Source organism: Urocitellus parryii, chromosome 6 (genome assembly GCF_045843805.1).
Source record: "Urocitellus parryii isolate mUroPar1 chromosome 6, mUroPar1.hap1, whole genome shotgun sequence".
Lineage (NCBI taxonomy): Eukaryota > Metazoa > Chordata > Mammalia > Rodentia > Sciuridae > Urocitellus > Urocitellus parryii.
Window position 1 is genome coordinate 129572514 of NC_135536.1, and position 23154 is coordinate 129595667.

General features: G+C 42.7%; 1 protein-coding gene across 1 annotated transcript in view; it reads right to left on the reverse strand.

Annotated features, from left to right (window-relative positions):
* Window positions 1–224: 224 nt before the first annotated feature.
* Tmc3 (transmembrane channel like 3) overlaps window positions 225–23154 on the reverse strand; it is a 34645-nt gene continuing 11715 nt past the window's right edge. Inside the window, exons 8-22 of the mRNA XM_026388197.2 lie at window positions 22629–22776; window positions 21949–21992; window positions 19019–19166; window positions 17313–17422; window positions 14639–14717; window positions 13448–13687; window positions 12649–12777; window positions 12055–12122; window positions 10389–10517; window positions 7679–7789; window positions 6668–6793; window positions 5884–5962; window positions 4389–4431; window positions 2297–2552; window positions 225–1068 (exon numbers count right to left, since the gene is read on the reverse strand). Coding sequence (XP_026243982.2) covers window positions 225–1068; window positions 2297–2552; window positions 4389–4431; window positions 5884–5962; window positions 6668–6793; window positions 7679–7789; window positions 10389–10517; window positions 12055–12122; window positions 12649–12777; window positions 13448–13687; window positions 14639–14717; window positions 17313–17422; window positions 19019–19166; window positions 21949–21992; window positions 22629–22776 — 2554 coding nt within the window. The remainder of the gene's footprint in view (window positions 1069–2296; window positions 2553–4388; window positions 4432–5883; window positions 5963–6667; window positions 6794–7678; window positions 7790–10388; window positions 10518–12054; window positions 12123–12648; window positions 12778–13447; window positions 13688–14638; window positions 14718–17312; window positions 17423–19018; window positions 19167–21948; window positions 21993–22628; window positions 22777–23154) is intronic.

The following is a 23154-nucleotide window of genomic DNA, read 5'->3' on the forward strand; positions in this document are numbered from 1 at the left end:
GAAATGATGGCCTGAAAAGACTCCAGGAAATCACACACTCGTGTACAGATAACTATAGACTATATGGTTGTAGCCCTGTGAGTCTCCAGGCCTCCACCAGAAACCATAGATGTGCTTGAATATGCTATGGTGCCTTCTAATACCCACCAGATGTGGTAAGACCAGGTGCAGTCCCAGTACTTCAAAAGGGGGCCAATCTGTGTGAATAGGTCACTGGAGGAAGCCTAGACATTTGAACAAATTAGATCACTCAGATCTGTCATCAGTGCCTGTCTGGACTTGGCCTTTCTCCTGCCGATTTGGCCGGAAGATCTTGAGAACTTGCCTTGGCTGTGGATTACTTGTAGGTATTGGTCAGTGCCGCTGTTCTGCTGGTCGCTACTGGAGGCTGCTGATATAGAATCAGATTCTGTGAAGGATGGCTCAAACTTGGGCTTGGCTCTGGGCTTCATCGGATGCTGTGGGTATTGGAAATGACGGGAGCGTGTTTTTTTGTGCACATACATAGGCCTGTCAAGGTGACCCTCAAAATCATTATTCGCAGAACTGTAGTGCATCCATCCCTGGTGTGCAAGATCTAGAGCCTCACTTTCTGACCTTTCACCAATATAAAAGTGAGGAGCCTGATGCAGGTCTGTCAGTGAGTGAGGTGGGAAGGACTGTTTGACCAGCTCTCTCCTCAACATCTCCTCCTCTTCTTCACTCAGCTGTGGAGAGCAAGGCTGGTGAGGGGCCCTGGATATGTAATGCTGCGTGTTCCTGGGGTACCTTTCCACAATGTCACCTGAAGCATCTATCTTGAAATGTCTCTCTGAACAGAAAGCTGGACGGGATTTTTTGTGAGAGTCACGTTCATTAATGATATAATATCTTGGGGCATGAGGTCTGTGACCATGTGCCACCAAGGCAGAGACCCCAGATCTATGGAGAGGAGTGTTGATTTGTTTAAAGTCTTTCCTGAAAAGAGGTTCTGAGTGAACATCTTCAATATGCCGTGTCAATGTCACGGGTGTGCAGGATCTGTTCTTGTGAAGGTCACCTGTGCTTGCACACAGACCATGTTGATACCTGTAAGACAGAGGTAGTAAGTAACTACCACCTTAGCTCCTAGCCCCCACCTGAGCAATATGAGCTAGGGAAGTGCTAGGTTCCCTCAGCATTATGACCAATTCCAGAATGTTCATGTGGGTTCTGTGGCTTATATGTATAAAAACACTTGGGGAACTGGACCAAATAGATTTCCTCACTGCTGGAACGCTCAGAACCCTAATGCATTGTCATGTTCTGCCAATCTTCATGGGTGGGAGTGTGTAGGGCAGTGTTTTGTCTTCCTAATGTATCTTGCTATGGAGCTCTCATTGTGCTTAGGAGCATGTCATGGGACTGATGTTGGCAGAGCACATGTTATGTTCCTTCTCATTTCTGCTAAGCAGCTGTCCAGCCTCTCTGGAACTTCCTTGAGTTTCCACTGGGAGGAGTTGATGTCTATCAGAAAGTTCTTCCCCATAAAGACATGACTCCCACCTGTGTCTGGTTTGACCCCCCAGTGGCCTTTTCAGGAGAATTTGAATCCTACTCCTTGTCAAGAGCCTGCACAGATGAGAGACAACCCCTCATATAGGAGGCTTCAAGTTCTTTGGTAACTTAGTCATTGCTAAAAAAAAAAAAAAAAGACAAAATGAAAAACTCTTTATCTATATTGCTTCCACTCTGCTATATTCTTGATATGATTTTGGGTCAACATAGGCCTGTCCTTTTGTCTTTTTAACACTCTACTTCTATCAAAGGAAGCAGGGTCTTTGCTTTCTTTTATGGAAGACTGAGTCCTTTAGCCCCACTAAATGCAGAGATGACCTTGCTGAGACCTTGATGGCCCAAAGCTGCAGTAATGACTTGCAAATTCTATGGCCAGTCTGGAGCTTAAAAAAGAAGAAGATAATCAATTACAAAGGCTTTTTGTTTTCTTAGGTTATAGGAATATGTGTCTAAGATTGGCAGGAAGATTTGCCTATAAGGTTATCCTACAGAGAGTGTAGGAGGAAGAATTTGTTCTGTTTGAGAAACTCCGACCCCCTTCCCTTACTGCTTTTATTTCTTCCCAGTACCAGCTGTCACAGTCTGCTGAACTCCTAGCCAGCCTCTGGCAGAATGGAATTTAATGGCCCTAGTCTCCTGAAAGTGTTGAGTCCTGCAAACTCTTAATGGCCCTTCTGCCTGCAATCTCTGTGGCCTCTGAGCCATTGCTGGCACACATTCAAGGATGCCAGATTTCCTTCTGCCTTCGGTTAAGCCTCACCTGTTAGAACTGTGCTCTGGCCTCGACTGGGAGGTGTCAGGAAGAGGTGAGCAGGGCCCCCTGTGCCCCATCCTAGGACTCTGGAGCATGGGTTGGGTAATTGTTTCTATCCTGCTGCTCTTGCTGCTCAGTGAGTCAAAACTGACCACATTGCCGTTGTTTTGGGGTGTTGCCATGTGTGCTGAGGACAGCTGGCTGGTGAGGTCACTGTCCTTTGGAAGTTTCTTGGTGCTTTCCTCCTTGGTCTGGATTCGAGCTACAGGTAAAGACAGGTTATATAACAACATGACATGTGAGTAAATGACACAATCAGGCTTATTATACTATACTATGTATATCTTAAATGTCCCCCAGTGGCCCTATGTTAAATGCTTGCTCCCCAGGACAGAGCTATTGGGAGGTGGTAGAGACTTCAGAGGATGGGGCTTACTGAGAGGTCTTTAGGTCACTCAGGGAACACCCTTGAAGGAAGTTGTGGGACCCCACTCTCTTCCACTCTTTGTGCCTTGGCCATGAAGCGAACAGTTTGGCATGACCACATGCTCCTGGCCAACTAATCATGGACTGAAATTCCTAAACTTATGAGCCAAATTAAACCTTCTCTTTGAATAAGTTGATTATCTCAGGTATTTGTCATAAAAAAATAGAAAGCTGACTAACACAAGGCTAAATTAGCTGTAAGAGTTTCATGATTGCTAACGATTGATTCTACAAAGCCATTGGGTGCATTTGCAAATACACCCAACCCATGGGCAACAGACAAACTGTAATTCAAATCATCCTATCACGAAAAGTCAAAGCAAGGAGACTAAAAAGAACAGAATGGACCCAGAGATTCTACAGTGTGCCATTTGATGCCTCCATGAGAAAAGACAGCTCCATTAACAACTTCAGAGCTCTAATTCTTCATCTACACGATGAACATAATAATGCTTATGTGCCTATTAAGATTTTTGCAAATAGTTCATGTGACATTCTGAAAAAATCATGTGGCTTTGAACTGGAAAATGAACAATGCTATTTTACCTTGAGAAAGTCAGTATAAATCCTGGCTTTGGAAGGTACTATCTGAACTAAACTTAATTATTCTTAATTACCAAGTAATCCCTGACAATTATGGTGAAGTTTTATAGCATGAGCCGTGGTCCCTTTCCATAGTTAATTGTTCTTTAGTGGCTTTTCTCCACAAAGGTGAATGCAGCAGGCATATCCCTTAGGCCTCATGGCTCTCACTGGCATCTCTTTGGAGGGGACTAGGTATATCCCAATAAGCTCAGTATTAAAACAGTGACAGAAGTTGTCTCAGGGAACCTTTCTGAGCCCTTTCTCATTCTCATTCTGAGGGGCAGCATGGGCTATTCCAGTCTAATGGTGCCAGATAAGCCTTCTGGCTCAAGGCGTGCTCTGTTAGTGGTCCCAAGAGGCAGACCCCCTCCCTCTTATTTTTGAGCTGCACCTGCCCACTTGCCTCCCTTAAGACCACACCAAAAATCTGCTCCCCATGCTTCCATTTCTTCTGGAGCATAGTTCTTTCTCATTTTCCCTGTGAGCTAAGATGGGAATGAGTTTGGAGAACCTGGGGAGAAAAGGTGTACTCTTGGAGAGTCCTTGGATTTGGATCCTTACTCAGGAATCCATTACTTGAGGTCTGCCCAGCTGGCATCACGTGGTGTTACTGGGATGGAGAGGACAGGACCTATGGAGGTTGGGCAGAGACCTGGGAGGACAGCACTGAGGATGACATGGAACAGTGGAAGAAACAAGGTAACACTGCACAAAAAGAAGAAGATAAGGATGTCCTTAGGGTTTTGTTCCAGATGTGCTGGGTTTTTTTTTTTTCTCTCCTACTTCAGAACCTCCTCTGATTTCTCTGGGGGTTATTTATAGACATGATGTAAAATTTGATTATTTAAGCAGGTATTTATAGTCCTACATTTTATTTATTTATTTTTTGTGCCTAGTTAATTGTGAAAACCACTATGGGCTCTCGGGGAATTTTTATTAGTGGTGTACCTTACATTACCTTACTGCTATATTTAAAAATGCCCATCAATTGAGATATCAGACTTTTGCATTTTTAAAGTACACTTACCTTCCACCATTTGAGCAACCTTTTTCTTATCTTCAGATCTTGCCTAAAATATAAATGATAATCATTATATTTGTTTTGGACTTAACACAAAGTAGTAAAAATTATTGTTTTTCAGAGGAAAAAGATTTATGTGCTATTGTTGATACCTTGCACCATGACTGAACCCTGGCAATAGAGCGTCCTGGACTGGGTCTACTATTTGAGTGAACAAATGCAGACACCTAAGAGTCAAAGTTTCATACTTAATCAGTCTTATATAGGGACAGCTAACTCGTGGACCTTGTGTAGATTCCGACAATATAGTTTGAGTATCCCTTATTTGACATGGTTGGGACTTGAAGTTTTTTTGGTTTCAGGTTTTTCTAACATTTGGAATATTTGTGTATACATGTTGAGAGGTTTTTGGGATGAGACCCAAATCTAAACATGAGATTGATTTATGGTTCATGCATACCTTACACACAGGGTTTGCAGGTAATTTTATATAGTAGTTTAAATAATTTCATGCCAGAAACAAAGCTGTGGCATCATGTCATTGCTCAAAAAGTTTTGAGTTTTGGAGCATTCCAGATTTTGGATTTATTGATTAGGGATGATTAGTCCATGATAGCTTGCCCAAGTAACAGAGAAAACATGGATCAACAACAATGAAGATATATATTGGCAAAATGCCCTTTGCAAGTCCAGATGCATTTTTTAATTTGACTTTTCATAAAACTAATTTAATAAATTTACATGAATTAATATTTATGGAAGTCTTTTTTAACTGAAAAGGGTGGAAGGAGCTTTGTTTGCTTTGTTTGCTTGGGGTCAGGATGAAGGTAAAGTAAATGAGTTATCCAGGGCACTTCATTTAAAAGTGTGTATACTCTGGGGACAGTGAAAGGGCAAAGTTAGCACAACCTCAAGAAAGCTTCTTTAAATTTGCTATCCTAGGTTTCTTCCTGGACTCACCCTCGCCCTGACCCTGGGGGAGCCCCTGAGTATGCAGAGGAAGAGACACTGTGGACAATTTGGGGAGTGTTTGTCTCTGACTGCTCTGAGAGGGTCTGAGTTGCAGATATGAGAGAAGGTCAATAATATACAGAATCTAAAGGATATGAAAGAGGTGAGCCTTTGGGGAGAAGACAGCATGGTTGGGTTGAGATGTCCAAGTTGACACAGGACAGAAAGTGGCCCTTTCTCTTCTCTGCCAGTCTAGCAGAGTCTGCAGAAGTGCCTGGCACATGGAGGGCTGGCTAGGTGAGGCCATGAGGAGCATTCCAGTGCCCAAGACCCATTGCAGAGAAGGAAAAAGACAAGTAGGCTTGTTCCTGACCTGTGTGAGCTGCCTCTGGGAATCCTGAGAAATAAATCTTGGAGGTGGTGGACTTGGGCCACAGAGGGCATCCAAGAGTCATAGACATCTGAAGGGCAAACAATTTTCATTTCTGTGCTGGAGAGAGGGTTGATGGTTGACCCACATTCATGAGAGGGAAATTTATATAGTACTTGCTTTTTGGATCTGCATTCTGAGCTGATGGTTGCTGAGCTTCAGTGATCGTGCGATGCTCTGAAGGTAATAGATGAGCATGCTAAAACAGAAGACAGACTGGTGAGTGCACTGCAATTGGGCTCTTTGACTTTCAGGACACATTTCCCAGCTCAGGTGGTTGGTGGAAGTAAAAACTTCCAGGGCCCCCCCTGTGGCTATTCCCTGACCCCTCCGCCATGGTCAAAATCTAGTGGGGAGTTCCCAAGCCCATGAGCACTGGAAAGGAGCTACTGTCCTCTTTTTTCTCTTGCTTTCTCCAGCAACCCCTGTTGACCTGGAATGCTGCACTGGTGATAGCAACAAGAAGTGGGAAGAGATGCGGGCAGGGGCATTTTGCAATGATGTTTCAAGCTGTGAATACTGGCTTTACTTGTTCTTAGGTTTCTGTTTAAGTCAATATGAGCTAAAGCTACTCAGATGAATTGTGAAGTTCATTTTTAAGGTTAATTAAATAAGATATTGATATGAATGCTGTTCAGCTCCTCCATTTTCATGGCCACAGTAACTTACCAAAAGTTGAGGATGAGTCCATAGATAGCAGTAGAAATGTCCCTTCTCTCACTGAGAACCACTGGCTGTGTTTCCACAGCACAGTGGTTGTGTGACTCTGGGGTGTGACTCAAGAGTCCGTGCTTAGATCATCAGGCTTGGTAACTGATTAATGAGTGAACTAATTAGTTTTTTATACTTATTGGAAATCGGTGTTGTTTTGTGGCAGAGGCTGGCAGGAGTGGATGGTACTTACAACAGAAGCAACACAGCTGGCAGGATGACTATGGGGCTGCTGATGTACCCAACCACAGAGCCAAACCACACGGGAAAGTCGTTCTCAATCGTTTCTGACACGATGTCATAAATTTTCTCTTGTCCGCTGTGAGAAAGAAAAACATAACTCTGGATTTTATTGCTTTTAGCAGAAAGATGCTAAGACAAGACATTGAAAAATGTCTGGATGTCTAGAGGCAGACACTTAAAGTCATCTAGAACCGATACAGGTAAATATCCAAATGGAAAAGATAGATAACATTCTCAAGGTACCCATGAAGCCATTAGCTAATTAAATATGTAGGATTAATAATCACATTGCATATGCATGTGTTTTATAGCCTACACAAAGATAGACTCTTTGTTACATACATGTTGTATCAAAACTGATTTAAACTTTAGGTGGAAATGGTATTATACTTTTCTGTCTGGAGATAGTCCATATCACTTTTTATTCTATATTATCTAACATCTTTTAATAAAACTGTCTGGGGTTTGACCAGGTGGAATTTCACTCTAGCCCAGGAGTAATATTATTTCCTCATTTTATTCTAATTAACTAGTTTATATATTTATTGTTTTTGTGATGCTATGAATTAAACCAAGAGGCACTGTACCACTGAGATAGACCTTTTTAGTTCTTGAGATAGGGTGTTGCTAAGTTGCTGAGGAGGCCTTGAATTTGTGACCCTCCTACCTCAGCTTTCAAAGTCACTGGAATTACAAATGTGAACTCCTGTGCCTGGCTCTCTTTTTTATTTTAAAGGAGCTTTATTTATTTTTTAACATGGGCATAGAGATGACTATATCTAAGGACAGCATGCTATCAAGGAAAGAGTTTCAATCTTGGCTTCAAATGATGCAGATTTGAGCTCCTTCTGTTCTGTCTGCCTATTTTGTGAGCCAAGAGAAAAATGTGATTCACTATGACTCAATTTCCCTACAGCTCAAAGTGGCTCTAGGAATAGTCAAATTAACTAAAATAACTTACCTGAATGGCCCGCAGTTTAGAGATGGCTTGTATCGGACAATAGCAAAAATGGTTGGCAGCATACATAGGAATAGCATGAACAGGAGCATTGCCAAATAGAAGTTGTTGGATCTGCCAAGAAACCGAATGCACTGGACTGAGTTCATTCCATAGTGATGATGCATATAAGAACTGACACAGAAACTGTCACCCCCAACTCTTTGCAGACAGGAAGATGTTTCATCAGATCTACCTAGGAAGGAGCAGGCCCTAGGGCCACATACAACTCAGAAATCTGGAAATCAGTACTAAAAGGAACCTTACAGACCTGCCAGCCCAGTCTGTTCATCTAATAAACATTGGAAGAGCACACATCCGTCACAAACCATGAGGACAATGAGCCCACTTATGTACCCATGGCTCTTACCCAGTAAGGAACCATTGTCCATCCACCTGGGCCTTACCTAATGCTTCCCTCTCATACTCTCACCCTTGAACTGTGTCTCTTATGTTCCAGAATGGTTTGATTCTTTTGTTTTGACCCTTGACTCTCTCACTTGGAATGCACTGACACTCAACATCTTTACCTGTCTGCTTCTGGCTGTTTAGGGTAAGTGTTCTGCCTGATTGAGCTCTGGTCCCTGGTCTCTAAGTCCTGAGCTGCTATCAGTGAGCTTGACCGCCCAGGCCACCGCTGAGGGTACCTGAAACCTACTGGATGTGCAAGGCCCCACACACAGTTCTGAAAAGAGAATTTGATCAGTCCATCTAGTGACCCTCAGCTAGCACTCTTGGTCTGTTTCTAAACGATGAGTCTTGATCATAGTGTACAGGATGTAATACTAAGCTGTTAGGGTTTAAGTGTTTGTTCTCTCCAAAACTCCTAATGAAATTTGGTTGTCCTTGTGGCAGTGTTAGGAAGTGGGACCTTTGGGGAGTGACTTGAGTCTTGAGGATGCCACTTTTATGGGTGGGATTAATATAGATATAAAAAAGTAAGCTCAGTTCCCCTTTAATTTTTTGTTCTTCCTCTCCTCTACCATATAAGGAATATTGTTTTTCATTCTGCAGAATGCAGCATTTAAGGTGCCTTAACTCAGCTCCCTGGTTCTCACCACTCACCAAACCTGCTGGTGCTTTGACCCTGGACTTCCCAGTCTCCAGAACTGTGGGTCAATAAATTTGTTCATTATAAATTACCTGGTCTCAGGTATTCTGTTATAACAGCACAAAATGGACTAAGAAAGTGAATATTAATTTACAAAAATTTCTCTTTCTACCCCTACTACACAGAGAAAATGTGGACACACGTACAAAACAAATTTTTGTAAATATATTAAAACATATATCTGAATGTAAGCATATATGTGTACTGTTCACCATATAAACTGTAAATACATTGCCATGCACACTATAGTTAAACATTTTGAAAATCACAAATATAGATACACCCCCCCCCACACACAAACTATTAATGTCAAAGTAACATAGCTGCACTATAATCTGGTATTCAAAATGTGTTATGAATTCACTAACATGGCTAAAATGAGAAGCAGAAAAATAACATGTATTGGCAAGATTGTGGAACAACTGGAACTTCCACATAGCGCTGGCAGAAGTATAGAATGGTGTGGCCACTCAAGAAGACTTTCTGGTGCTGTCTACTAAAAGTGAACATCTGCATGCCCTACAACCTGACATTTTCCCTGCTGAGCATATCCCCAAGAAAAGAATAAGAATATTCAATATTCATCTATAGGTAACAGCTGGAAACATACATGTGTATTGGTAGTAGTATGGATAGAGAAATAGGGATATATTTCCTCGGTAAGATGACCCTTACCAATACAATGTTGAGTAAAAGAAGCTGAACATGAAGGAGCACATCATATATGTGGTTCCAGTTACATGAAGCAAAAAGCTAGGCAAACCCAACCATGCCATTAGAGGCCAGGGGTTATTGGAATGGAGTATAAGTGGGGGTGTTCTGAGCATCATTCATATTCTATATTTTGATTTAGGTGCTTATCACATATTTATGTTCAGCTTGTGAAAATCCATAAAGATAAAAATGTATGATTTGTGCATTCTTTCCCTAAATGATTATCAATCCTCAGTTTTTAAAAATGTATGTTATGGTTTGGATATGAGACATTACCACCCCCAAACAAATTCCTGTGTTAATGCAGGAATATTCAGAGGCTAAATGATTGGATTGTGAGAGCTTTAACCTCATCAGTACATCCTAGTTTGAATGGACTGACTGGGTGGTAATTGTAGGTAGCTGGGGTGTGGCTGGAGGAGGTGGCCACTGGGTCCCTATAGCACCTTCTCTTCTCTCTCTGCTTCCTGGCTGCCATGAATGGACAGCTTCCCTTCTCTGTGCCTTTCTATCATGATGTTCTGCCTCATCTTGGGCTCAGAGCAATGTTGTTAACCCACCATGTAGTGAATATCTGAAACTGTGAGCCAGATTAAACTTTTCTTCCTCTAAGTTGTCCTTGTTGGTATTTTGGTCACAGTGGTGAAAAGTTGACTAACACAATGTGTCATGAGGTACAGAGGAATAACAAATAATTCTGAGGGTGAAGCACAGGAAATGGCTTCAAGAAGAAAATTAAAAAAGAGCAGAGGCAGAATTTTGACAAGCAAAAAGTGGGGAGACCCTTGCTGGGCACAGCAACATGGATCATGTATGTTCTCTGCCAAGGCAGATCTTGTACTTACTGACCTGGAGGCTCGGAATACCTGCTGGTGGGGCACGTTGCAAGTCAGCACAGCCCAGCTCCTCAGATACATGAGCCCAATGAGCTTGAGAACATTGAATGCTGGGAGACATGGGGAGAAGAAGGCTCCCATCCTAGAACCATGAAGAAAGTCAGTTTGTGTACCTTCTTTTCCAGTGCATCTTACAGGTCTGTGGTCTGGAAGCCCCAGAGAGTAAAGTGATTCAGAGACTTTGGGGTTTACACCCTATGCTTAAAGGATTGGGGAAGACCTCTGAAGGTCTGAGAACCCAACCTCCACATTCTAGAGGAAAGATAAGTCCCTGCAGATGGTTGGTGATCCTATTTTTGATATATCCTTTTGCACCACAATTTGTGTCTGAACACTGGCACGGCCCTCCTGGGACAGGGAATGCTGGATACCTATACCTTGGGGGTAATCTCAGATTTTGCCTGTCTACAGTGAAGATGATGTTAATGAACTACTGAGTTTCAATTTTAATCATATAGGTTGAGCGCCAACTTTTGAAGAACATCCTGACACATTTTAGTACATCTACTCTTTTGTAATTACAAAAGGAAGGGTAAATATGCAAAGCAATTTTACTAGTAGGAAAATAAGTATAGGTAAAAGGGTATGTTTAATAAGTAAAAGACTTAAATGTTTGGTTTCTTGTGGCAGGCAGAAATGTCATTCTGTCTGACGTTAGGAAAGATACGTGGCTTCCTTGTGCCTCAGTCTCATCTTTAACAGGCAGACAATGATGGCCCATTAAATCATAGGGTTACAATAAAAATTAAATCATTTACTTTAAAAAATGCCCGATATCTAGCAATACTGAGTACATGTTACATGTACTGTGTTGTGAAAATATTTCTCAAAATACAATGGACTATAAGAACACACCATTTGACTGTAGGAATATTACCTTATGGCTCTCAATTCCCCAGACATTTTAGTATTTTAGCGAATGATTTTGAAGCAATATTGTGTTTTCTGAATGTGTGAAAAAATCCAAGGTTCTTTTTCTTCATTTGCATGTGAACAAATAGCACTCTTTGTGGTCCAATAGGTAAAAGCAGGATGCGGGATAATTTACAGGGCTCTTCCTGCACCCCAACACACATTCTTGTGCATTGGGTGACCCCTGTGGGTTGACAGTGTCTGTAAGAGCAGGGCTGCCTTGCCTGGGAGGTGCTTGGGTGAACAGACTTCCAACCTTCATCTTCTGCCTCCCCTGTGAGTTGGGTCTGTTAGTCTGTGGTTTGGCCCTGCTCCTGTCAAAGTGAAAACCAGGAGCAGAGGGGAAGCTGAGGGTAGGACTGACCCCAGGTTTTCCAGCTGTGAGCACCAGCACTGTTGAAGCCCTGGCTGGACAGAAGCAGCCCCTCCCCCTGGCCTCCCCCAGTTCTGCTCAGCAACTTATTCTATTGATTCCTACGCAAATTTTATTGTTGTTGTAATCAATAGCAGCTTAGAATCAGACTATTCCCTTCATCATTGCTTACCACAAAATCCTTATAAAACCATTAATGAAATTATTACATGTGTGGAATATTTCCCTTGTAAGACCCTATCACTGTTTTTTTTTCTGGTCATGACCTATCCATCTGAATCAAAATCTTAGTCCAGATGGCAGATGAACGAAGACAAGAAGCTTTAATACCTACCAAATCATTCCTTGGTTGTAGACTAAGTGTAGCACATTCTCAGCTATTTTGAATTCCCCATATTCAGGCTAGAAGAGAAAAAGAATTTCCATGTTAAAAATAAAAGTTGGATGCCAGAGATGGTGGTGCACACCTGTAATCCCAGAAACTTGGGAGGCTGAGGCAAGAGGATCACAGGTTTAAGGCCAACCTCAGCAACTTAGTGAGGCCCTAAGCAACTTAGTGTGACCCTGTCTCAAAATAATAAACAAACAAACAGACAAACAAACAAACAAAGGGTTGGAGATGTAACTCAGTGGTTAAGCGCTTCTGGGTTCAATCCCTAATAATAATAATAATAATAAAGGAACATTGCAAAGTCCTTTTTATAATCCAGTTCTTTGCTCTGACGGACACTAAGAGTCTTGCCTGTGTGGTCACTCAGCAAATGGGAAATGTAAGATGCAGGGTGAAGCTCAGACCGCTCCCATCTTCCATCGTGTGTTTTCCCTGATATGTCCTTTCAGCCATGCCTGGCATTTCTCATGTCCCTGGCATTAGGAAAAGGTGCATTTAGCCACAGAAACTTCCCCAAGGACACAGCATTTTACTTACAAACTTGCTTTCCAGGTCCCAACACCAGTAATCACTTAAGTAGCGAACAAAAAGTCCTCGGAAGAAGTCTATGAGCAGGATGCTTGCCACTGTAAAGAGCATATCAATGATGGACAGCTTCAGCATCTCCTGCAACATGGGGTAGGAGAGAGTCTCAATTGCCACCATGTCCCCCACCCCCAAAGCCCTCTCTTCCTCCACAATGTTCTCGTCTCTGTCCTGGAGCAGCCAGTGAGCCCTCCAGGGGCACCTTCATTTTTGCATCTCTATTGGGTGCAGCGGGTAGAGGGGACGGCTTCTGGCACATAATAGATGCTTAATAAATATTGGTTCATTTGAATTTGGATTCTGACATATATAGCCAGAGCTACAGAAAACTAGGAAAGAATCTGAGTTCTATGATTCTGAGTCACAGGAAACTCATTTCCATGGGATAATAATGGAGTATTGAGATGCTCTGCACAAGGTTAAATAGCAAAGATGAAAGGCAAAATGGTTGAGGACACAGATTTTGGAGCAGATGTCTGGGTTCAAGTCTTTATCCTGCTGTTTACTGGGTCCTTGGGCCTCATCTGTGCCTATAAAGGGTGATACAGTAAAACTCTCATAATGACATTGCCCAGAACATAGTTACTACTGCACAAATCTGTGCACTAATTATAATTATTAATGCTTAGACCTTGAAAAGCAAAAATCTCACTGAATTTTACTTTCCTTTTCTGGAAAATAGTTGCAATAATGCCTCCAAGAGTTGCTAGATTGGAGGCAAAATGACTTTGTAAGGGACAAAGGGAAGCACCTGGCCAACATATGTTTCCCAGCACTGGCCTTGCAGGCTCAGAGTGTGGAGCGTAGTCTTGTTGGCCTTGGTGAGTGGCATGGTGTAAGTTGGAATACTGGTATCTTCCAAGACCCATGTGCTGTTTGTTCTGAACCCCATTCCAGACCAAGGTGTGGACCATTTCCCTTCTTCAGGGCCTGCCTTGGTGGCGAAGAAGGAATCTATCCAATGACTTTTGTTATTTTTGGTGTTAATTTCCTGTGGAGAGAAAGGGAGGAAAGGGAAAAAAGAAAAAAAGACTGAGCACCTGCTTATAAATAAGAATCCATAATGGACACCACACCAAAGTTATCATTGGATTACCTGGGAATAATTACATTCTCTCTCTCTTCTTCTCATCCCACTTAAATAGAGTTGGCCCCAATCATGGGACACAGAGATGTAATGGATAGTGCTTGTTGGTCCCTGGTGTCCTGCCTGCTCCATAACACACGGTATCTCTTCTTCAGGTAAAAATTATCACCCCAGGTTTATGACTAGAAGGTAATTGCTCAAGCTCACATTGCAAGTAGCAGGTAAGGACCTAGGTCTATGTAACCTCAAAACCCTGATGTGGAAAAAATGACACTCTGTGGTCTCTTCTGCCTACAAGCTTTGAGATCTGATGCTAGTATGATGTGTTGTGGACAAACAACCCTCAGAAAGCTCTTCCTCCTCCCTGGCATCCCCTCCCCCCCACCACTCAGGGGTTCCTCAGTCCTCAGGTCGGAAAGGGAAAGTTAACCCCCTGGGCTAGGCTGGTGAGTCTCACTGAGAACTGTTTGCCATGAGATGATTATTCTCTGCAAATTGTCAGAATGAGCCTCTTGGCCTGCTGTTCTTTCTGGGATCATTTGTAATAGCTATGAACAGCTTCTCCTGATTAGATTCAAGGATATAGGGCACAAAGAGACGTGGAATCAAAAGCTGCAATCACTGTTCCTCACTAGCCATGAATCCCAGCCTCAGTTTCTTTATTTGGGAAATGGGAATAATTTTTCTATCCTCATCTTGAGAAGACCCCAGCTGAGTTGAGTTTGGATATGATATATGAAATGCAAGTATAAGCAGTGATGCTGACAATTATGATAATGACCCAGGTGTAGGGAGATGAGGTGGAGTGGGGAGGGTGATGGTGGAGCAGGTGTTTATCCCCATCTGGGCACTCACCTCAATGCTCATGCTGTTTACTTTGTCCAGGAGGGCAATGATCAAACTGTAGAGATTTCCCAAATACAGCACAAGGACCCTGAAAGCAACAAACAAGTCCATGGGTAGACCTATCCAATAGTTCTAGACTACTGGGGATATTCTAAGACAATGGCTGTCATGCTTCTGTCTTTTAAATCACCTTGAGGTTATTCAAATACAGAATTCCAGAATCTACCCTGCTTCAGTAGCTCTGTGTGGGGTCTCCATGTCTTACATTTACTCTTTCCAGATGATTTCCACTGTAGCCCATCCTTGGATCAGCATTTTAGGAACACTAGTGTAGTGGGAGTGTGTATTTAGGAAGTGGGGTACTAAAGGGTAGTATGAAATACATGTCTCTGTGCCATGTTTTCTGGTTTATAAAGGTTCTTCCCACGTACTATCTCATATGATCTTCATACAGCTCTATGAAGTTCACAGCCAGATGAACTCACTTAAGACACAAGTCAACTAAAACATGGAGGGGCTGAGTAACTATTCAGTCTGATCAGGTTAGAAAGAATCAGATGCAATCTCTGAATCTCTGTGCTCCCCTTAGAAACACAGATGGGCTTCAGATACAGCTGTACCCTGTGGACCACTGGAAGTGAATGGAATCTTCCAGCAACAGTCTCCCTCAGCCAAGGACCCAAGACTTGATGTCAGTTTGTTCAGAGTTGAAAAGTTGGGGAAGCCTATCATGGAATAGCCCAGGATACAGCTTTGATTTCTTATGGGAAATCTGTATGGAGAAATGAGATGAGGGGGGGTTTCTTAGCACATGGAGAATCATGAAATCAATGTCAGTTACTGGGAAAACAGCTTTATCTTGAGAAAACAGAAACCAGGACCAAATTGAACCCTGAGTCGACCATCCCCACAGACTTTCTTTACCTCCTCAAGGTAGAGGTGACCACCCATGTGCGGGCAGAGGCATCACAAGGGGAAAACCATGTAATATCCAAGGCTTTCTCTCTGAATTGTGAAGGGACTTCTTTTGGTACAGTGCCAGGACCTTTTTAATTCAGCACTTATATTTCCTCATGCAGGAAATAGACCGTCAGAGTATATGCAGTAAGAGTTGTCTGAAGGAAGTGGGGAATGAATCCCACCTCCTCAGTCTTGGCATCCCATGGCTCTGGTTTTCACTGTGCCATGGATGAAAGGTAACATGGTCTGCTGGTGAGTTAATGGAACTAAAATAATATGTCTTGCTGTTATTATCAAAATTAGCCCTGATTTGTCTGGGGCAAGTCTTTCAATGTCTCTGTTTCTCTGGTTTTGAACATGAATAACGAGGCCAATCTGTATAATAGGATTGCTGTTAGACCAAATGCAATAATGGAATTGATTCTCCCCAATGCCTGCTAGTGAGGAAGGAGCTGAGGAACACACTTTTCTTGTTCAGGTCTAAGAGGTGCTGAATGGAGCAGAAAGAACCAGGTTAGGAGCCAGGGAACTAAAAGCCTCATTCTCCAGCAGAGCTACCCTGAGAGGTGAGGCTCAGGCAAGCCCTTTGTTCTTTCTAGTCAGTTTTTGTTTGTTTGTTTGTTCTTCACCTTTAAAATGACAGTTGTATTTCATGGGGTCGGCAAGTGACGGTCTTCAAATCAGACCTTACCCTTCCCTATTTTTGTGAAAAGTGCTGGAACACAGCTTCACCCTTTCATTTGCATATCGTTTCTGTGGCCACTTTCTTGCTACAACCTTAGAGCTTAGCGTTGTGACAGAGATATCGAAACTCTAAAATATTTACTATAACATCCTTTCCAGGTGTTTGCCAACTCCTGAATGGGAGCAAATCTTTCCAAAGTGGTTTGGGAAAATTAGTTGTGGAGAATGTTATTAGGTGTTACAGGAGAAAACTGGGTGAAACTGGTAGGGGTGCAGGTGGGAGCAAGAAAGCAGGGCTCTGACTGCCTCCCTCACCGTGTTCATCTTTCCTCACCTGCCCATACGGGCTTAATTTATGAATGAGGAGACCATGCTCCAGGGAACAGAAGTAGATTTTTTTAAGGAAGACAATGGTGAAGTCATGCTAGAAATGAACCCCTTTGTTCTGACTTCCAAGGGGGATGTCCAAGGACGCTCCCTTGGATACACCAGCTGCCACCTGTTCTTATGGCCATGGGTTATCCCAGCACAGCCCCAGAATCTTCCAGGCAAATCCAGAAGAATCTCTTTGAGTCTGTGCTTTTGGAAAATTATTAGAAAAGCTCAAACTCTTCCTCTCACGCCTGGAAAAACAACCCAGGTCTCTTCTGCCACTCATAGTCAGACCCTGGGGGCAGTTCAACAATGAGGAAAACCAGACACACATCCCATCGTCCTGCTCCTCTTTCTTCTCAGCTTATTCTGCCTGTTTCTCCCTCTGCTCGTCCCTCTTTCCTCCCCTCTCCTTGCTCTCCTTTTCCTCTGCTCTCTTTTCTTCATTACATTTTAATCCGTTCCTTCTGTCCTTGTCATCCTGGCTCTCCTTCCTGTCCCTCCTCTTCCCCTGCGTCTTCACTTTTCTCTCCTATTGTACCCTGTTAAAGTTCTGGGATAAGATGGGGAAGATAAGCAAGCTCTGGCTCACAAGGGACTCACGTTCCCATTGCAGTGGCCAGGTGGGTCAGCCACAATGTGGCACAGCCTTCCAGGGCTGCCATACCTTGCCAACTGGAAGCGCAGCGTGGTCCGCGGGTGGTACATTTCCAAGGCAGCAATGAGGTCAAAGACAGATGGTGCCAACATGGTGACCAGAGAGACCACCACACTCACCTGCCAAGAGAGCATGTGTGAGACCCTGCGTTTCCCAGGGTCCCCCCAACCTACCTCACTTACCTACATTTGGTCTCTAATATTTGGAATGTGGGTATCCACAGGGTCATGCAGTTTCTAATCTCTCCCAATCTCTGCTAATTATCTTTTTTTTTTTTTGAAAGACCACTGTTATTTTATCATGGGTTTATTCTTTTTAGGAACATTCCTTTAGTATTCCGAGGACACTCCTATGGGTCATTGGGGATTCACTAGCATTTCTACCACATTTTTCAATTACCATCTCATCTCATTTATACTTACTTCCCCGACCTGGGATGGAAGATGGAAATAACTGTGATTATTACGAATAGAAAAAGGAAGGCAGAGAGGTAATTTAATATTCTTTCTGTTCATGGAAGATTAATTACCCAGAGAATTATGCCTGGCTCTTGTTTCTCTGTACTTATAGCAAGAGAAAGAGGCATTTTAACTGGTGTACAAGAGTTTGAGCTAAAATAAGACATGATTTCTGAATATATCTTTAAAAAAATCCATCTACCTGTAAAAAATACACACATTTACATAACCTACTTAGTTGATATAAAGTAGAAAGAGATAAGGTACCTAGTGTAGTCTTAGATTTTGATATATTATTGTACATGGATAGATATATGTGGGTTAAACTGATGATCATCTTACTGCTTACACACTTTGCTTTTTAAATGGTGATAATTTTTTTTTCATAGAAGTCGTCTGAAAAGTTTCTTTAAATTTTTTTTCCTGTGGTATTTCTGCCTTTCAAATCTTTACAGGTAAAGTGAGTCAACATTTTAGAACAACAGTCTCATAACCAACCATTATTAAGAATTGTAAAGTTGTCCATAACCTTCTATTTGGAAATTTTCCTTTTATGGCAATATTTACACAGTGGGGGAAAACTGTTCAATATACAAGCCATTTATGTGGAGCTGGTGCTAGGAGTATTGTTTGTAATTAAGAAATATAGAAACTACCTAAGTATTCAACAGCGTGCACCAGGCCAATTTTGACATATACACTAGAATACAAGGCAAGCCTGCAGGTGGCGTCAACCTCTGAAGCTCAGATGTGAAAGAACAGAAGCGAGAAGAGCAGCTGGGCATGGGTAGGGTAATACAAGCCTTTAATCCCAGTGGTTCTGGAGCCTAAAGCAGGAGCAAGTTCAAAGCCAGCCTCAGTAACTTAGTAAGGCCCTAGGCAATTTAGCAAGACCCTGTCTCAAAATAAAAAATAAAAAGGGCTGGGAATGTGACTCAGTGATTAAGTGCCAGTGGGTTCAATTCCCAGTGTGTATGTGTATGTGTATGTATGTATGCATAAACCTATAGATTTAAAGGTAAAGATTTGAGCAAACACTTGAAGGTTCTTTGGAATCAAAATCTTCCCCTATGGAGACCAATAAAATTATTTATCCAAGGCTTGACGTTGCCACTCAATGGCTCAAAGCCCTTGAGGTCCATGCTTTAGAACAAGACTGGAATTATTCCCTAGAGGTAGTTCTACATAATCCACTAATGAAGCAGAAGAGCAGCTACTTTGAAGACAGAATGCAGGTAACTAACAGGCCCTGAGTACCTCATTCTTTTCCCAAAGGGTCAGTTCTTTCTTCGACTGCTCCAGCTTCTGGGACCGGTCCACCACAAAGTAGATGAGATAAATGCTCCCAGCCAGTGAGAGAAGAACCAGGATGTTTGCAATGATCCTCAGGCAGATGGTCACTGCCCTGTGGGGAGAGGCAGGCACCATGACCATCAGACCACCATGATGTACTGACCAGAAACACATTCCCTGCTGAAAGGGTCCTCTGCCTTAAGGAACTATCACTTCCCCTCACCGCAAATGCCTCATTTTCTGTGAGATCAACAATGAGTTATAAATTTAACCTGCCAGAATTTTGGGGCTTAAAACACATGAACAAATAACTCTAGTTTTAGAATCTGAATATTTGGCTTTCAAAACAATCTCTGCTACTTAAACTTGGAGCATTGTGGTTTGCACATTCATGTTTTACAAATTGAAATAAATGTGTTCTGCAGAGGAAGGGAGAGATGATTTCTGTCACTCCATATGACAAATCTGACATTGCACCACATACCTTCCTGGGGCCTTATGAGCTGCCTTTCTCTTTTGTAATGGAAGCTCCCAGACTTTTTAGTGTTTTTGTTCCTATATCCTCAGCTCTTAGAATAAACCTGAGCACATCTAAGCATACGATAAATATCTGATAGATGAGTGAGCAAATAAAGAAGCAACTAAATGACTCTGAGATGCCACATGGGACTCATCTCTCTCCTCGTTAGCTCTCACTGTCACAACTCTCTTATAGTGTGGGAGATTTCAGAATCACCAGTGATTCTGGAATTTAGTATAACTGATACCCATCTACTTTTTGTCACAATGGGGAACAACTGACTTATTGGCTCTGGTTGGCCCATTTTTAAGGTAATCTGTCAACTTTGGGACCAATTCCAACCTGGTTCCCCTGGTAGCAGAACCCCAGGCAGAGGCCTGTTTGTACATAGTTAATTTGGGAGGGGACACCAGAAAGTGGGACAAAAAAGCCATTAACACAAGGATGTGTGGTAGAGTTGGCCAGTTGGAGGCAACTGCAGGACCCCCTTAGGGACCACAGAATGCCTCCCAAACAGTCCACCCAGAGGGAAAGAGAGAAGCATTTATCCCATTCCCTATGGTCAGCACTGCTTCCAGCCTATGGCTGTATGAGTGTTGACTGGGACCTTGTGGGTACTCCTCAGAGGACCTCAGGGCAGCACACAGTAGGCAGAAGCAAGGGGAACATGCATATGGCCAGCAGCATCCTGAAAAGCTCTACCTGGGGACAGAGACAGGAGAAAGAGATGTGGTCAAGAGGAATTGAAGGTATACAAAAGATGGGCATCATCCCCTCTGTGAAGTTGCACCAGCTGGGGACCTTGGGCAGGTAAAGACACCCTCTTCTATAGGTGTCCTGGCCCTTCATCAGCAGAGTGAAGGAACTCATTACCAAATTGCAGTGATAAATGTCACCTTTCCAGGTAAAACATAAAAACATGGCATACTATGATATTATTACCAACTCTGATGGCAGAGGAGTGAGATCAAAAAAATCACAGAGCACTGGAGACAGAAATCCCTGAGAGAGTTGGGTCCACGGAGGCAATCCCAGTGCTTCTTTGTTCCCTTCAGTCTCTAGACCACACCGTTATCACTTCTAAGGTCAGGCTGCCCACGTGGTGAAATGTGGCCCTGGGGCCGGTCCTGCAATTGATTTTCCCTTCCAGTACCTGGTGACCCTTTCAGGGACTACACTAGAAAATGCATGTGGGGCAGAGGGAAGTAGCCAATTAAATGTTAGTTTTCCCTTTTCTCTACCCTCTTCTTCTGGGTCCTGTTACAGCATGCTGCATATCCCAGAATGGCTACCATTATTTTGTAGAAGAGAGATGAGAAAAGTTTCTCCTTAGTTCCTTTGCTTGTTTTAATAATGACTTCAGTGATCTGGAATGAACTTAAGATAACTACAATTTTCAAATTTGAGGAACCCTTTAAATCATGTTGTGAGATCTGCTAAAGATATATATTCAGTGCTCTATTCTCAGGGATTCTAATCTGGTAAACTGGGGATTGGGCCACAGGAGTCTTCATTTCCAGTGACTGCAGGTGATTCTGATGTGGGTGGGAGCTCTCCAGCTTCTGAAAAGCATTATTAGAGTCCCATCCTTCCATTTCTCAGGAGAGAAGCTGCAGGCCAGGAAAGTTCAGGGAGTGAATGTCAAGAGCAGGGCCAGAATCCATGTCCTCAGACCACCTACACATAGCCTTTCCCAATACCACCCCTTGCTTCCTGCCATTATCCCTGTGGCTGGTGTGTTTCTTTGGTTCTCCACAAATTAATTATGAGGACTAACCAATCAGTAAGGATACCAGATGAATGCATGTGTCAGTCTCAGTGTCAGTCTCAGTGCAGACAGAGCCACTGCCCCTTTGCCCCTTCCTGGGAACACCCTTGTCTTGCATCAGTTCTCTGGTTATGGTGTTGTTCCCTCGCCAACACACTTCTCAAGTCCTCATGAAGAACCTCACATAGAAGAAACCATCTTGAAGGCCTTGTGAACACAAAGGATGCTGTTTGTATCTTGTGAACTTCAGAGATTTGTTTCTAAATAAAATTAGTCCTAACAGTTTTTGTAGATTTGTTTCATTCAGCAAACTGGAAGTTGGCATTAAATATAAGAGTTTTATTATCTAAGTAAAAAGGTAGGATGCAGGTTAACTTCAGATCTCTCACCCTGTCACAGGCTCTGAAGGAAGAGGAAGCACTCTTAAATACTGCTATAGTAAAGTATGAGGTTCCCATAGACCACAGTACTAGGGGAAGGGAGATCACAAAGAAAGAAGACCTATTTGACTTGTGAAAATAAAATATAGATAATCTAGTAAATTTCTGTACTAAGTTGAAACAAAATGCATCACTGACTCTTAGCACAGGACATATTAATACCTACAGATTTTTGCTTTTCTTCTTTTCCTGTTCTTCCAGGATAGCCTCCTTTAAGGAAGAATACATATAGCATTAGGAGCTTAGCATTATTGTTAACTATTAATCATTAAAAAACATTCAGTATTTTAAATCATATGTTTAATACTTTCTTTTTTAAGATTCTATTGATATCAGTGAATTAGATATAAATTGCTTAATAATCAATTGAAGGGAAATTGGAAATTGGGAAGAAAGGCTAGAGACAGGAAGATTGTGATAGTCTGAATTACCAAGATACATTTTTCTCAAAATAGGGTGCCATTGAGTTGTTGCAGTGGTTCAAACGGCCCAGGTTTTTGACTGCTTTTGATCTCCTTTTCTAAGTTAAAAATAAATGCTTATATCCCTAACATCTACATATTGTTTCATTTACAGGTTATATTATGGATCATGGTAATAATCCATTATGTGAATTATGAAAAATACACCAACTGAAATTTTTAAAGGATGAAATATAAACAAACAAACAAATGAATGAATAAATAAATGTTGTAGCCAGAGGCAGTGGCTGGCACTCCTGTAATGCCAGTGCCTGACTGAGGATTGCAAGTTTGAGGCCAGGGCGCGACTCTCCAGCAGGGGGCGCGCTCTGTGAGTCCGGACAACGCGCTAGCTGCAGGGCAGCCTGGACAGGTTTTCACTCACCCTGATGCTGTTCACGACTGCCGCGGTTTTGCTCTCCGCAGCCTCTGGGTTTCCGATGAGGTAATCCCAGGCGCAGAACACACGCCAGCAGAAGGTGTAGTTTTCATTGGAAGCACTAGCAAGGCTTGTGCGGGAGTTTTTGGCCATCCTGCAAAAGAGGAATCAGAACGGGTACTTGGGGACAGCTTCAGGACTATGGTCTTCCTCTCTGGGCTGTTACTACTTACTGACTTGGAGTTTTATGTGAATTAGAAAAGCTGCCTCATCTGGGTTGAGGTAGCTCCTTAGGCAAAGAGCCTGGTGGACTTCCTGCCCTCAGCTAACCTTTTTGAATACTCTGAAAAGTGCATTGACACATTAGTGTGTGAGTCCATTCTGACAAGGAGTCCCACCACTGCGGTGGCCCAAGCTCCTCTGTCTGCACTTTGGTAACTTACTACAGGTTGGAAGCACAAATTAGAAAGAAGTGCACGTGAGACAAGATGGTGGGGACCAAGTTCTTCTCTAGGCTCAGAAACTGTTAGTC